The sequence below is a fragment of the Notolabrus celidotus genome, chromosome 8 (genome assembly GCF_009762535.1).
Source record: "Notolabrus celidotus isolate fNotCel1 chromosome 8, fNotCel1.pri, whole genome shotgun sequence".
Lineage (NCBI taxonomy): Eukaryota > Metazoa > Chordata > Actinopteri > Labriformes > Labridae > Notolabrus > Notolabrus celidotus.
The window spans coordinates 27,297,308-27,313,404 of record NC_048279.1 but is presented as its reverse complement, the minus strand read 5'-3'; the positions used below and the strand labels follow the sequence as shown (position 1 = coordinate 27,313,404).

The window sequence follows — 16,097 nt, the reverse complement described above, 5'->3', positions numbered from 1 at the left end:
AACGCATCTAAAGAGAAAGTGTTGCTGCTCATGTTATGTTGAAATTTCTCCTCAACAGTTAAAACATATTTGCCAAAGATAACTTCACAATGTCGATTTTTTTTGGCTCAGCAACACAGTTTAAAGGTTAATCCAAAGTTTTCAAATAAATCTTTGCATCTTGCTTGACAGTGTTTTTTTTAAAGGGCAGTCCCTAAACCTGGGGAAAAGGTTAAGGAAAAGGGTGATGAACTGTCTCAAAGGTCTACATGCACTGCATGAAAAGTGAGTTGTTTTTTTTGTCACCTTTCTGGATGCGGGCACAGGAACTGCTATCAGCAGGGCCTCCAAGCAAAGAACTGGAGGAATCTAACATAGAGCATGGTCTAGACCTGCTATGTTTGTAAAAGTGTCTTGAGATAACTTGATATTGATTGATTGATTGATTGGTTGGTTGGTTGGTTGGTTGGTTGGTTGGTTGATTGATTGATTGATTGATTGATTGATTGATTGATTGATTGATTGATTGATTGATTGATTGATTGATTGATTGATTGATTGATTGATTGATTGATTGAACAAACTGGTGTCAGCAGGACCTTCGATCGAGTGACAGGAACTGGTTACAGATGGTGCAGTTCTTGCTCAATAACAAAATTCAGTGACTTCATCTTCTGCTTCTTTTCTGTCCAGTCAACATTAAAGCTGTGTTACTTTGTGCCCCTACAGGTCTGGATCACTTCAGTTTCCAATCCTTAATTTGAAGCGTTTCTTTCTCTTGCAAGCATTTTATGATTCCGTGTTTTTGCTTTGGGTCATTTGTGTATTTGGAGCACGTTTTGTGTCAGTGCAGTTGTTTCATCTTTTTGCAGCAAGCTTTCTTATTTGCAGTGTGTTGCTGTCTGCTGTTGCGTTTGCCTTTTACTTTTGAATGGATTTTTAAAGATGCATCTTTTCTGCATTTGCAGCTTGTTTCTCCTGATGAAGATTGTAAGGGCTGGTGCAGATCGTCTGCCCTTCTCAGCCACCATAATATGACTATGCAAATGTTTTCAGAAGGCTGCCATCTTAAACAAATTAACTGAACGTGTGATAATACTATTATAATCATAGTTGACTGTGTCTTTAGCTCTCTCCCAAAAAGGCAATGAGTGAGTCTATTTCATCCGCCGGTTACACTATAAAAGATTCAGCAGGTAGACTTCTTGTCACTGGTCACTGCATCTGTCTTCGGGATTCAGGTAAATATGCTTTTCATTGCACAGCTTAGGTAGAAAATATTAGACAAGAATCATTTGTTAACTAAGAAAATCCTATTTATTGTGTTTTGTTTTTATCCAGCAGCAAAAAAAAAAGGTAAGGAAGAACAAATATGTTTAAACATTTAGTTTAAAATCAAACACTTTAATTCCTTCAGCATCTCACTTAGGCTGAAGGCAATAGTTTATAATGGGCTTTCATTTTTGTTACATTTGAGCTTCCCAGAATTTTAAGTAATTGTTATGGATTTCTTAATAGCTTGTTAATTAAATTAAAATATTTTTTAAATCTTAGGCAGAGGTATAGATTTTTTTTCTTTACTCATTGTGGTTTTTAATATGTTTTTTTCAATTATACAACTCTCCTGCTACATTACACTTTGGGGCATTTTTGGATTTATTGTATGAGACAGTTGAAGAGAGACAGGGAATGTGAGGAGCATAGAGTGGCCGGGAGTCAAACCAGCAACCGCTGCAACAGGGTCTATAGCATCTAAACTGATAGGTCAATGGCATCCCAGGTATAGCATTTTGCATACAATGACTACTTTTTTTTTTCTGGGACATAATGGGTGACAAAATTACATTTTTCAATCTATTATAAAGTGCTAAGAAAGGGTTAAGTTCACTTTTATAAAACAACTCTAATAATGCTTTAATCTTTCAAAAGATGTGGGAATTACAGTGTTATTTACAAAGAACTTTCCAAACCAACAATAAGAAAACAATACAACAATATTAAGTGACTCATGCTTTTTTAAAAGAATATTATAATAAAGATATGTCAAATTATTTATCACTGCTATTTGAACTGAGAATTTGGAGAAATCCTTGTTAGCCCACTGCTCAGTGGGCTGGATGACAAAAACTCACCTGCAACCGGAGTAGATAATATCATAGGTGAGCCAACATAGCCAACGATGGGCGGACCATATTCAGCATCAGCATGGAAATTTAGTGACTGGGGCAGACTTATGCAAAAGTAAACATGTTTCAATTAACCCTGGCCTATTTTAGTAAATAGTGGAGTGGAGCAAGGTGTACTAACAGCAAGTGGTGCTAAAATGGGAAGACTTGTGTTGGACTCTGAGGTCCCTTGAAGCCAGTGCAGCCCAAATGTTGTGAACTAATTTCATATTTGTTGCAGACATAGCATGCCTCCCTCTTAATCTCCTTGTTAGCACACATTTGTGCAGGTAATGAAAAACGGAGTAGAAGTTGAGTTGTATTTTATACAGTCTATGGGCTGAACAAGCTCCAAGCTCTGACTTCCGTTAAAGACCGGATATTGTTGTGACGTAACAAAAACACGGAGCACACATTTACAGAAAGGTGGAGAAATCAGAACAGGGGCAGAATGGATTTTTTACATTCTTGGGGGGTTTGTAAACATGCCAGGGAAACATATTTCAGGTAGAGAACCATTAAAAAGTAGATTTTGCATGATATGTCGCCTTTAAGCTCCAAGCTGCTGCAGCCACAGCCATTGCTTTTTTTTTCTCTCTAGACAGCAACAGCCAATCTTAAAATCTCAGCTGGACCAGTGTGAATGAGCAATGTTATAAAATTAAATTCAATGAAAATTAAGAAATTTACACCGAATGTGACACCATCTAATTTTGTGTTTATGTATTCATTAGTAAAAGTGTAAGTTTTTTTTTGTGTGTTCATTTTATTTTCTACAGCAGAATACTATACAAATATAGTGTTGTGTCTAAACCCCTAAAAAGCATGACAATGAAAGTTACACAGACAGATCCAGTTATGTCTGCTCATCTCCACTATAAATCATCCTTATCTTCTCTGCGCCATTATAAACTAACAAGCTGTGATGTGAACGCATTATTGATTAATGCCGCTCACTCACCACCGTTCTCCGCTGGGTTTCACTGCTCCTCAACTTCTTGTCTCCTGTTGCCTGTATTTCTCCTAATCCTGTCCTGCTCCTGCTCTCTTTGACTTCAAACAGGCTAGTTTAAAGCGAGTGGTCTGTGTTATGCAGATGAAAAAACATTTTCTGCCTCTTTTATATACATAACTGGCACAGATCCACATTTAACACAAGCTTAACTGGCAGGAATACCTTGTCCTATGTCACATATGTTTGTCTGTTTTTGACATGGAAGTATAATAAAACTTGAATGAAATGACTCCAGATGCTACTGTAGTGTTTTCTTAAAATTCATGTTCCAACACTTTGATTGGCTGGGATCTCCAACTCACAAGTCACACTTCAAACCCAAGAAAAACTGTTACCTGTATATTTCTCTAAAGCAGCAGTGCATTTCATTTTGTTTTTGCCTGCTTTCTGAGGAATCATGTGTAACCCCAGATATGTCACAAAGTGAAGAAGAGGTCAGCAAATGGTTAGGGTGGGCAAATTATACTTACAGAATTACTAATCTGCCCTAGTGTCCTATTACTCAGCAATTGTTGCTGTTCAACCACAAAGGCAACGTCTCCATCTCTGAAAGCTACCAACAAGCATTATCAAACTGCATCTTTTTTATTAATTTTAAAGAGAGACAGAGAGACATCCATAGCTGCATAAATTACATAATGTGTGTTTGCACAAACATGTAATGTGAATCCCCTCCCACTGTGTTGTTCAGCCCTAGATTCAAAGTTCAAATCTAGCTCTATAAAATGCTTCGGAGCTCAGATAGATAGCATTTTTAAGCCTACCTGTTGGCAAAAAACTATTCAGTGGTATCTCTTGAACTGCAAGGACACGGCTGAAGAGGTTTGGTTCTGTCTTCTCTCTTCTTTTTTTTTATTAAGATGTAAAGAGTTTTTTAATTTAGTCTCACAATTGTGTTACAATTTAGCTCCACAAATTTATCCGGGTCTGAAAGACATAAACAATGTATTCAGATTGCCTTGTTACTGGAACATCTTTTCTTTTATACTTCATAATAATTCCCAAAGTCCAAAAAACAGTTTCTGAATCATAAGTATTCATCAACCTAAAGGGTTTTAATTAAGATTGTATTGCCCCAGCTTCTGTCAAATGTCTGTTACGTGTCTGGAATACAAATTTGGCATAAAGAAAAAGAAAAAGACAAACAAATATTAAGTGCATCATCATTATAACTCACCATAAAGCAGGATAGTTAATGGCTCTGAGTTTGTTTCAACGACACAGTGCCATCTAAAGGCCATGGTAGACAGTGACACTCTAGGTTTGGTCTTCATGTCTACTCTGTAATTTGATTTTATTTGATGTCAGTGCAGAAATCCCAGATTCACAAAGATAGGTTGTTGGTAGGGGAAGCTGGGATTTCAGTGCTTTTGTGGCAACCTCAGGATTTTCCACCTTGATTTAATTACAACGTCAGATGAATTGAAATGATCTCAAAAATTAAATGAAGTAAAGAAAAATCTAAATAAAATACTCTGCAGACTGATAGTCAAGAAAAGGAAATAAAATCTGTGACTCGGTGGTTGGAGACCCCTGCATTAACCATCTTTTCTTCTGTATCTTCAACAGGGAATCATGAAGATCCTATTAATTTTGTCAATGCTGCTTGCTACTGTACTCTGCGTGAATGAAGGTTACAGAAAGTTCATCAACCAGCATGTCAAGGGGGATATGAGCACTACCAGATGTAACTCAGAAATACTAAGCCGGAGCATCTCTAAAACCAACAGCAACGAGTGTAAGGAGACTAACACCTTCATTCGAGCTACCACCAACACCATCAAATCCATCTGTGAGCGTGCAGGAGAGCCATATGGAGACTTAACCAAGAGCCTTCAACCCTTCTCAATTGTTGTCTGCACACTGCGAAACCAGGGGGCCAGGCATCCTCGGTGTGAGTACCGTGGTCAAGATCGCACCAGGAGGATTGCAATCAGATGTGAAGGAGGCTTGCCTGTGCACTTTGACAGAGACATTGTATATTTTGAAAACTGATTAAGTCAAAGCTGTGTATATCAGTTTCTTGATATTAAAATACACTTGACAAATTCCATTGTGTCTGTTTTATAATACTGCAATGCACATCAAAAGGCCATGTAAAGCAAGATTATAACAACTGTTGACAGCACCATTGGTCATGAGGGCTATTTTTCCTTTTTTTTTTCAGGTGCAACATTTCAAGCGAGTGGAAAAACTTATGCAAAATGCCTGACAAGGCATGTCATTAGGTGTCTTGTTAGTCAAAAATCTACCGGTCCAAAAGCACATCAGTTCAAGGGCAAAAAGAAACATATGGAAGCCCATTTACACCAAACAATTTTTTTTTAAATGAGGAAGAGACTTGACCTTGGTGAAAAAAGAAAAAATCCAAAATGATACATTTTAATTATAAGATAAAACATCAGCGTTACAAAATTTAAAAAAAAAATCTGAACTATGGGAAAACTAATTATAATATTAGAATTGTTTCATAATTTGGACAAATTAAAAGATAAAAGTCAAAATTATGAAATGAAAAAAGTAGAAAGTATGGGGTAAAAAGTTAAATATAATACAAAAAGGTGAAATTATGAGATAAAATTGTGAATTAGTATCTCATAATTTTGACTTCTCCAATTATTATGATTTACTCTCATAATTTTGGCTTGTTAATCTCATATTTTTTACTTTTTATCTCGTAATTTTGAGTAACTACATCATAATGTTCCCTTTTTGTCTCATAATCTACACTTTGTATCTGAATTATTAGGTCAAATTTGGTTTGTTATGCTTTTATACATGATAAAATGGTCTTCCATAGGAACATGATATGTTCAAACAGATAAGCCTTGTTACTCAGTATGAAAGAAGCAGCTGTGATCCATGGTGCACATTTGCAAAGTTGTTTTGTGGTACTATCCGTTTTAGTTTTTTTTATGATATAACGTGTGTTTGCTCGGAAATGCTCTGCTATAATGAAGTGAAATGCAGCAGTATGTGTATTCCTGTTCCCGGTCAAATACATCAATGTTTGCTGTCTGATCACATTGCGATTAGAGGAATGTTTGCAGTCCACTTGGTTCAAGGTTTTCCCTGAAGTCAGAACTTTGATTAACAAACATTGTGTCAGTCTGCATTAATCTTCTGCCTACATTACCACAAAGAAAAGAAAGAAGAACTTTAAACTGATAGAACAATTTCTGATTATCATAAAGGCACCAGAGATTGAAGGCACAGAAAGGAATTGATGGAAAAAATAAATCTTAAAGGCCCCAACATAAAACAAAGCCTCCTTTGCATTTATAAAGTGAGAGGAGTTTTTTTCATTTAAAGGATCCAAAGATATCTAAGTTGAAAGACCATCTTCATAAATAAACTAGTGCTTTCCACTCTGGAAACATGAAAACAAAGAAAAGAAGACTGGCACACTGCAGGGCTCCAATATTACAGTTTAATTCACTAGTCTAATGATATTTCAAGTTAACAGTCAATAAGAAGAGCAATTACATGTTCAATAAGCCACAGAAAAAACTGTGTACCTACATAAGGAATAAAAGACATCATGTAAGTGAAAACATTGTTCCAGAGAGACACTTCAATTTTATACATGGGGCTTGAATATAGTTCATAAATGTAATGCATGAAGAAAACCAACTGCTTCAGAATCCCACTACAGCCCATTATTAACAGCAATGCAACAGCAAAATCCCATACAACACCTTTCTATATCCAAACATGTATTATCATTATAAAAAGGAAAATGAAATGACTCCAAAAATGGACAAATGTACATTTCTTCATTTAGATCTTTAAGCTGTTTTTATACTTCTGCATCGAAACGATGCCATAGACGACTCTGTAGGTCTGCTTAGCCCTTTTTTGTTGCAGAAGCCTTATGTGCACCACCTCCCAGATGTAACTACGCGTCAAAATGAAACCACTGCAAGCCTTGTGATTGGTCCACTAGGCGGTATCTTGATGGTCGGTTTTACCCCCTTTCCAAGAAGAGAAACAAAGCTTAACACAGAGGTATGTTTTTCATTGGTGTCCTACTTTATACACACAGCCATATCCGTTGTGGATGTGGTCAAAGAGACGACCACACTTTTGGTTTGTTGACACATTTTCTAAGTATACTGTGTTACAAGATGCCTCGTCCATCACTTTACAGTCATAGGTGATGTCTTACCTAAAACTGTCCATGAACAACAATCTTTTCTGCTCTTGTTGAAGATCACAAGTCTATGAAACTCACTGAGGGGCGGCGATGTTTTAATGCTCCATCTCTATTCACTGATGTTTTGATTTAGAGGCAGCAATCTACAGAATCTTATTTTACGTATTTTATGTTTCCATGCCAAATTTCAGAACTGTTTGACTTACAAGACTAAAGTTACAGCTGAGTTTCTGGATTTACATTATACTAATGCTACACACAACTTTCAAGAAAAGGTTATTTTGAGCCCTAAAGACCGAACGGCACAGAGTCGGGAGTGGTTGTTATCATTTTGTGATGGCCCAAGGTATGGGCTAAGTTTTGTGGTGATCACTCATCCAAGCTGTGTCCCATACGTACTGTGGCATCCCATTGCACTCCCTGTAAAGACACTGGTCAGGGGCAGCCCTGCTTATTGGAAGCATAGATTGTATAAAAAATAGACATAGTCTTAATGTCATCATGCACTGGTTTCTGTAAAGAGGTTTTGTTGACTCAACCAAACTTGTGGTCCGTGTAGAAACAGACAAAGAGGTGGAGCTGAGGTAGCAAACAATTACATTGTGCCAGCCTGCAAGTCAACTCAGCCACAACCTTAATTATACAAATCTATACATAACTCGTAATCATCTTCAAAATAAAGAAGTTAGAACCGCCTCCACCCAAACACAGTGTGCTACTTCAAGGTTTGTCTTGTAAATCACTTTGGACCCACAAAGGACATTTGCCAAAGGATGCAAAATATTTTTTTCCTCATTGAACATTTATCTGACCTGTATATTGGTAACAAAAATCCAGTCTCATCATTAAGAATTGCGTATTTAACTATTGAAAATACTCCTCCACTCGACTGCTCAACAATGTTGACAACACATAAAAAGCTTGGTCTGGCTCTCTTCTACTTCTACTCCGACCGACCACAAAACCTCAAAAGGCAATTTTCATGAGAACAGCATGACAGGAAATACGCTTTTTTTTAAGCCAGTCACCTCCAGATATCATCTCATTTCTCTTCGGCAAAGATCCTAATCAGAGACAACATCATGTTGAGCTTTTTTGGTATTATACTGCTTCTTATCCACAAAGAATGTAAGTAATATTTGTCCATTTGTCTATTTATTTTCTAGCAGTTTAGAGAAAATATCCTTGTTTTTTGATAAGTAGGTCAGGAATGATTGATCACTTTTCTAAATGGTTTGTTTTAAATTTTACTCAAATTATTTTGTACTTTTACTGATGTGGGTATTCTATAGATAGTTCTTTCACTGTGATTGTTTTTTAATGATAAATCCGGACCGGTTTGTAGAACCAACTTTAAATGTCTTCTTAACTGTCTTTCATTCAGATGCACTGGTCACAGTGATGACAGTTCAACTTGGTGAACCTGGCACCTTAACATGTCTCTTGCCTGATTTTGAATACAGCAATGCACGAATCAAGTGGTACAAACAGAGCACTGGTGATACTCTTGTGTTAATGAACACTCAGATAAAAGGTACCAAAAGTACTACATTTGAAGAAAGGTTTCGGTCCTCACGATTCAATGTGAACTGTACTGGAACCACTAGCACTCTGACTATTCTGAAGACAATCCCAGAGGATGAGGCAATGTATCACTGTGCTATCACTACCTGGAGTGAGGATCATTGGAGTGCCACGATTTTGTCTATAGAAGGTAAGGCATGTCTCTATGTTTCTAGTAGTGTCAAGATCCCAAGTGATATTCTCTTTTGGTGTCACACTTTGTTCCTTTCCAATCTTAACATCTATAGTGACCTTTGACATTTTTATTTTGATGTTTCATCTCTGCTCCTTGAACTTCACAGTTCAGACAACTTTTCACCGTTAACTGTTTTCTGTACTTGCAGAAAAGATTCAGAGGACATCAAATTTTACTGTATTTCAGCGGCCGAGAGTTTCTCACCCAGTGCACCCAGCAGACTTGATAAGACTCAAGTGTTCACTTCTGATTGACTCCCAGAGGACAACTTGTCCAAGTGATCACAGTGTGCACTTGTTTGGGGTCGGACCAGATAAATCAGATGGAAACATCATCTACACTGACAGAAACAAATATGATGATTGTGACAAGAAATCTGATCTGCATTCGACTCCAAAGAGCTGTGTTTATCACTTCTCTAAGAACGTCAGCTCTTCTGATGATGGAACTTACTACTGTGCTGTGGCTACATGTGGGGAGATTTTATTTGAAAAAGGAACCAAGCTGGACATTGAAGGTAAGCAAATCATTAATCTGTTGAACACGTTTTTCACATTCGGTACAACAGGGTTAATTTCTTAAGAAGAACCGTGATACAAACTGACTGATGGGACTTTGATATTAGTAATCCGGATATCGCGAAAGTGTTGAGTCAACTTCTTACAAAATAGAAAACACTTGGTTCAACCTTGACACCATTTCATCGCAGGTTAGCTGCATTAATTTAAAGAGAGAAACATTTTGACTAAAAGTAATTACTAGAACGGAATAACTTTTTATTGACAAAAACTGGACAAGAACTTTAAAGGGCCAAATTGACTAAAATACGACTGAAACTCAAACATTTGTCTCTAATACCAAAGACTAGAATTGATCTAAATAGCTGCCAGATATAAATAGACTCACACTGATCGTAATCATTATATCTTATTTTCCCAAGCTTTGACAGCAACCAAAATTTAGATTTTTATCAAGTTAGGTGCCCCTTTGGACAAAGCAGTACCAAGCATATATCTGCTGTTTTTTACGTTAAAATGCATGAGTAGTATTTCCTGACAAAAGTTAACCACCCTCTTTGTTTTAACAGTCAAATATATCACTCAGTAAGAATATTTTTTTTAGGAAAATACCAAAATATGTCTGTTTCTGCAGCATGCAATCAATCACCTCAATGACACTGACACAGCAGTGGCTGTTTTAGGCTAGAGATGCACCGATCCAACTTGATAAGTATTTATGCAGGATTGGAATTTAATCAGGGTGCAGTACATTCATTTTGTTTTCTGATTAAACATCCATGTATACACTCATTCCGATTGTATTCTGTTTGCGGATTAAGCATCATCTGTTTTTCTCCCCCATGACTTGAGATGCGCGAGAACACTCTGAAGCGACATGGCAATGTGAAAGAATTTACTATCACTAGTCTTGATGGCAAAAATGAACAAACAATTATCTGTCTAGGAAAACATGAAGGTAAATAAATAAACCCATTGGGTTAGAAAAGTGTTTTGAGCTTTTACTAATTGTGTTTGTGTTTCTTTTTATTTTCTAGTAACCGGCTCTTCGCCTTCTTCCCAAATCAGTATAATTCTGCTTGTGTCATTTGTGGTCTTGGTTACAAGCATGGTTTTATTGGCCATTCACAAATGTGATTATTGCAATGATAAAGGTAATACTGGTAACCTCAATATATCACACAACCTGTAGCTGGCAATTATTCTGTTATTGTTAGAGAATATCTTTGATTTTAAACCTATTGTATCCATATATCTTTATCTTTTGATTTGATCTTTATATCTTTTTCCTGTTATTATTATCTGTTGCAGCGGCTGTTGCCCTGCAAGAAAATGTTGCAGAAAGGACTTCAAAGGTAAGACCACCTTATTAGAATGGTTATGATGCATTCTTTTTGGTATTTGTCATCCCTCATAATTTATTAACATTTCTGCAGAGAGATGAAGATCCAGGGTTTTATTCTGCTGTCATCTTTACCATGGTTAAAACCAGCAGTGGTGGAACAAGGGATGAATACTCAGCAGATGGAAAGAGAATCTGAGCTGCTGTCAAGTCTTCTGTCAGACATCCTCAACGAGGGCATATGATGCTGGGTATATTTCCTTCAGATAGCTTTGCATTGAGCTGAAATAATTTACGGCTAGAAAATGATTTTCATATCTAAAGTTGGTGTCTTTGGAAACCCCAAATTAAGCCTCTGACTGAAATGCTTCATTTTAGCTCTTTGAGGTCCCCCCCAACACTCCAGAATCCAGCACTCCTGAAGCCTCCTCCCATATTGCCAAGCAACAAAGTATGGTCTCTCATTTGAAAATAAAAAATGTTCCCTTTCAAGGACATTCACCAGCTGGTGATGTCACGATTTGAGCAAATCTCTTGTTGATATCACTGAATTCTCATGTGACTTACCGAACAAGCCTTTCAGAGCAGTATGCAGTATGCTTCAAAACATGCTCGCCTCACAATTTGAATTTTTTGGGGCGTTTTCGCCTTTTTATTGATGGAACATCTGAAGAGAAAAAGGAAATGTAGGGAGTAGAGAGTGGGGGAAGACATGCAGCAAGAAGTCATTGCCGGGAGTCGAGCCAGCAACCTCTGCGACAAGGATTTTAGCCTCTGTATATGGGGCGTGCTTAGACCGCTAGGCCACTGGCACCCCAATATTTGTTTGTAAAATATGAAAAAGCAATAATACCACCTCTTTAAGTAACACATGTTATAGCTTGCATTGTTCGTATGAAGCTTAAGGTTGTCAATGCAAGTGGCTGGTGCACAATCTTAATTGTACATGTTGAATTGATATTTTGCTGTTAGGTTATACACTTTTCAGATGAAAATAAAACAATGTGTTGTGTTTAATTTATGTTGGTGGTTTTTGTTTACTTGTTCACTTTTATATGCACTTAAGGCGGGTCTCCTTCCATGGAGGTCAGCAGATATTTATCACTTTTAAATTCTTAAAGCTCATACAAGGAGTATTTAACCAGTTATGAAACAGGCTGAAATTATCATTGATGCATTTTGATAGCCTACAAATGCAAGCAAAACCATCAGGGACAGCATTGACCATTCCCATGCAGAAACATTTAATGCTTGTAAACACTGTTGCAGGGTAAGTGCATAAGCATATATTAGTAGAATATTATTACTTCATTACTCAGAATCACAATGTATTAAAACTATATAATAATGATATTTTTATTGACCTACTCAGTTGCCATAGTTAGGGACAGCTCCTGCTATAGAGATGGGTGATGAGGGCTGGTAGTCCGCCCTCACAGCCGAGTACACACATTCTTGTGGAGACACTTTTTTTTCCTTCCCACTCCTGACTTTTCTTGCGGAGAAATTCAGTGCTGCATAGTTTTCTGCCTCTGTGTCCCCATCCTGCAAAGAGTAGTTGTTTATCATTAGTTCAGATTCGATAAAAATCAAAAGTTTTAAATAGACAGTAACATCTAGTGGCACTGTATCGGAGCCTGAACCACTGAATAATAACAGTGCTCTTGTGGGGTTTTTCTCTAGGAAGGTCTTTGAGACATTTGCTTCTACAAGTGAGATCTGACATAGCAGCCGTAGTCTGTATGATACCCTTAAGATCATTCATTTAAAAGAAGAGGTGATGCAACAACATAGTAAACGGTCCCAACTTTACTGAAACATGCTGGTATCACATTTCAAATGAGCATATCATTTTCATAAGGTATGACATGAAGGGTTAGAATTATTTACCAGGTTAGTTGAGTGCTCCACTGTTGATTCGTCATGTCCAAGATAATGAGATGTGCTCCTTTTACCCCCTGTGAAGGAAAGAAAACCTATGTGTCTTTTATTAAACTTACAAGACTTAGCATTAACAGGACTTCAGTTCAGTCCCTTATCTGACCTAACATGGGTCTGAACTGTTGAAAAATATATGCATCAAAGTTACTTTGAAATCTACTGCTCAAGTGCTTTCATCTAGTCAGTGTTTGCTGATGACAATGGCAAACTTCTACTCCACACATGCTATTAAACTTATTTGGTATGTTTTTAGAATATAGTTTTACATGCAAATGTACAGTACGGTTAGCTAATGAAACTATAAGTTATTTGAGCGCATTTTAATGTGTTTTTTAAAATGAGAAATACTTGATGAAAAAGGGCGGACTTGTAAATGAAGTAATCTCTAACCAACAATGATTCAAATGTTGATATGAACTAACACAAATGACTGACCCAAGAACACATGGTGTTATATCCAAGAGTTGTGCTTTCTAGATCTTAAACTGTCAACCATTTCATGTGATCCCGGCAAATACAGATCAATTAATACCTTAAATAGCTCGAAAGAGACAAAAAAAAAAGTGACAAGACAATCAAACAATGACATTATTGAACAAATATCACTTTTGGATTTTTTTTTTAGCTGTTGATAAGTTTCAGACTCTAATTATTGTTTCCCAAGAAAAGACCATGCCGCATGCAATGCAAAATAAATGTGATAACTTTTTAAATGTTGGAACATAAGGATAAATCAATGCATAAAAAAACAATGCATATTTAAGGAACCTACCTTTGCAATGTTCACAAGCTCTGCTACGTTTTGCATGGCAAAGAAGGACGACATTCAGAATCGCGCAGCAGGCCAACAGCACTACGAGTACAATGACTACTGGATACAGCTCTGATCCTGGTATCAGAAACAGGAAAAGAAATAACACTTAACACCATTTATTTTTGTTTGTGTAACATGCACCAACAACTTAGAGCAATGTTAAGAAACAAACAAACAAATTCCATGTTATGTAACTGTTTGGGTGAAAATTGTCCTTTTCTTTTTGAGGGTTATGACAAAAAAAAGAGGAGTTTTAACCAGTTAGTAATATTCAATGTACTTGTTAGACTTCAAGGTTCAACTTGAAAGAGATTCTAGCATATAATTTAAAAAAATGTGTTCATTAATCTATCAATTCAGATTCAGATACAATAAAAACAACAAAATAATTTAAATGTAAGATGTTTGATATTTGAATTATGAACAAAATCATGATTCTTAAACTCGAACAATTAAAGTCATGCAAGGGAGCTGGGAACAGGCATAACTAAGTGGAAAGCAGCCATCAGGTGTCGTACTACACTATGCTGCTATATAATAGTAGGTCTGTCAGTAGCATATGACATACCACAACTTGTAATAAAATCAGAGAAAAGACTTAAAAACCTACTTGTTTCCACCGTAGTTCCTCCACCTAACAGGATTTCTCCACATGTGACCACAGCGCAGTAGTAGGTCCCAGCATCAGAGGAGTTCTGGATAGTTTTAGACAGACTGTAGACACAGCTTCTCGCCCCTTGTGTAAAACTCCTGTTATTGTGAGTGTAAATAAAACCTGGGTGGGATTCTCCTGATCCAGCTCTGAACCAGTACACGCTGTCTTCACCTGGACATTGGAGCCTGTTTTCACTGTTCGAGAGGGGAAGTGAACATTTGAAAATCGCAGCGTGTCCTTCCTGGACTGATGATGTCTCTGGAGTTTGTTCCACGATGATGGATTTCTCGTGATTAAAATCTGCATAAAATAATTCGAAACACATCAAAAGGTTTGTTTGTGTTAGAAAAGTGTAGTTATGACTTTCAGGACAGAAGGATAAAAGGTTGCAAATTTTACCTTTCACGGCCAAGAAGATCCCGTTTACAAAATTCTGAGAATATGCTGTTCCATTTTGACAGAAGTATGTTGCCTCATCGTCTTTGCTGACATTTCTAATAGAGAGTATCTGATGAGCTCCCCCCTCTGTGACTTGGAAGCGCTGGTTTTTAAATTGTGCAGTCAGTGTTTGTTTGGTATAACTTCCCGTAGCAACTGTTTGCACCATATATCCAAGAGGCTGCTTATACCAGTGGAAGAATTTTCCTTCCTTCTCAGAGACCGGACACTTGAAAGCTACATTTCCACCAGCTTCAATCACAGTCAAAGAGATCTTCTGAGGAACCTCTGCAGTTAGAGTCAGAACTGATGATGCAGAGACAAACCAGATTACAGCATGAAAAGTCAAAATCACTGAAAAGCGTACAGTATACCAGCAATCGAAAACATCATTACATCCTCTTGTCTTTTAACACCACTTTGATTCAGTTCAGTTAAAGAATCATATTGTTTTAAGCTGCACTTACTCAATGAACTAAGAAGAATCAAAGCTGCCAGTCTTCCGATCATTGTGCTAAAAAAACGTCTCTCATGCACAACTGATGTCCTCCTACTTGAATGGAAGTTTACTCAAAAGGTCATCAAAGTCTACCAAGCGGAAACATTTCTGATTGGCTGCTATATACAGGAAATGCATTTCATCAGAAACTTCAAGTCTTCGATCACCTTTCACCAATTCTCAGATGTTTAGATGTTGTTTGTGGTTGTTATTGTGTGAGCTTTATGATGAGTACTAAAGGCATCCCAGAGAGAATCGGTGTGCAACTAAGTTTTTTAACCTTCCTAAAATGAGGCCACTGTACTGCAGAGTTGTAGAAATGATGTGGTGGTATCTGAAGGGGTTTTTAAACTGAGTAGATTTTTTCAAAACTTTTCTAGGTCATACAATTGAATGTGCCAAAACCACATGGGTTGCAGTCCAATAAACAAAAAGTTTAACTGGCATTGGATGAAGTCATATCTTAAAAGTGAATATGTGAGGTCTGTTGCTGGTAGAAATGCTTTTCACCTGATATATATGACATATATGACTCGGACAGCTTAGAACATATGATGGTGCTACTCTGGCAATGCATACATGTTGTTGATGTTTTACCTAAGAGGCTTTTTTGGTTTCCAAACACATAACCCCTGTGTTTCAGTATATACATCTCCAAAATTTTGGAGGCACAACAGAACAAATTCATCATTAATCATAATTCAGAGTCTCAGAATCATCAAACAATAAGGTGTTTTTGTATGTGTCGATAAACTGTAATAGAAGACTGAATTATGCTTCATTGTTAAACAAAAAAAGGATCCATATTGTGTGGTT

At 36.9% G+C, this 16,097-nt stretch overlaps 3 protein-coding genes across 6 annotated transcripts; 2 read left to right on the top strand and 1 right to left on the bottom strand.

Annotated features, from left to right (window-relative positions):
• The first annotated feature begins 1,203 nt into the window (after nucleotides 1-1,203).
• LOC117817763 (ribonuclease-like 3) lies at nucleotides 1,204-5,159 on the top strand. Of its 4 annotated transcripts, XM_034690528.1 has the most exons (3): nucleotides 1,210-1,220; nucleotides 1,321-1,335; nucleotides 4,729-5,159. In XM_034690528.1, exon 3 carries the CDS (start codon nucleotides 4,735-4,737, stop codon nucleotides 5,152-5,154), a length of 420 nt encoding a protein of 139 aa, XP_034546419.1. In that variant the 5' UTR covers nucleotides 1,210-1,220; nucleotides 1,321-1,335; nucleotides 4,729-4,734; the 3' UTR covers nucleotides 5,155-5,159. The 4 variants fall into 4 exon arrangements, with proteins under 4 accessions (XP_034546418.1, XP_034546419.1, XP_034546417.1 ...); XM_034690527.1 differs by lacking the exon at nucleotides 1,321-1,335 and having other exon boundaries at nucleotides 1,204-1,220; XM_034690526.1 differs by lacking the exons at nucleotides 1,210-1,220; nucleotides 1,321-1,335 and adding an exon at nucleotides 3,881-3,981.
• Nucleotides 5,160-6,577: 1,418 nt separating this feature from the next.
• LOC117816975 lies at nucleotides 6,578-15,336 on the bottom strand. Its single transcript, XM_034689388.1, has 6 exons — nucleotides 15,250-15,336; nucleotides 14,744-15,088; nucleotides 14,300-14,644; nucleotides 13,648-13,764; nucleotides 12,825-12,892; nucleotides 6,578-12,479 (listed from the first exon to the last, which is right to left on the bottom strand). Exons 1-6 carry the CDS (start codon nucleotides 15,290-15,292, stop codon nucleotides 12,303-12,305), a joined length of 1,095 nt encoding a protein of 364 aa, XP_034545279.1. The 5' UTR covers nucleotides 15,293-15,336; the 3' UTR covers nucleotides 6,578-12,302.
• Nucleotides 7,955-11,951, top strand: LOC117816976. Its single transcript, XM_034689389.1, has 6 exons — nucleotides 7,955-8,443; nucleotides 8,700-9,029; nucleotides 9,223-9,591; nucleotides 10,630-10,746; nucleotides 10,904-10,947; nucleotides 11,029-11,951. Exons 1-6 carry the CDS (start codon nucleotides 8,398-8,400, stop codon nucleotides 11,131-11,133), a joined length of 1,011 nt encoding a protein of 336 aa, XP_034545280.1. The 5' UTR covers nucleotides 7,955-8,397; the 3' UTR covers nucleotides 11,134-11,951.
• Nucleotides 15,337-16,097: the final 761 nt, after the last annotated feature.

Bases quoted from the DNA above. Each gene is read 5' to 3' on its own strand.
- LOC117817763 (XM_034690527.1), top strand. From the start codon at position 4,735: ATGAAGATCCTATTAATTTTGTCAATGCTGCTTGCTACTGTACTCTGC.
- LOC117816976 (XM_034689389.1), top strand. From the start codon at position 8,398: ATGTTGAGCTTTTTTGGTATTATACTGCTTCTTATCCACAAAGAAT. The intron at 9,592-10,629 runs GTAAGCAAATCA...TTTATTTTCTAG, and splicing joins AACCAAGCTGGACATTGAAG to TAACCGGCTCTTCGCCTTCT. The intron at 10,948-11,028 runs GTAAGACCACCT...ACATTTCTGCAG, and splicing joins TTGCAGAAAGGACTTCAAAG to AGAGATGAAGATCCAGGGTT.
- LOC117816975 (XM_034689388.1), bottom strand. From the start codon at position 15,292: ATGATCGGAAGACTGGCAGCTTTGATTCTTCTTAGTTCATTGA. The intron at 13,765-14,299 runs GTAGGTTTTTAA...TTCTGATACCAG, and splicing joins AGGAACTACGGTGGAAACAA to GATCAGAGCTGTATCCAGTA. The intron at 12,480-12,824 runs GTAAATAATTCT...TACTCTTTGCAG, and splicing joins TGGAGCACTCAACTAACCTG to GATGGGGACACAGAGGCAGA.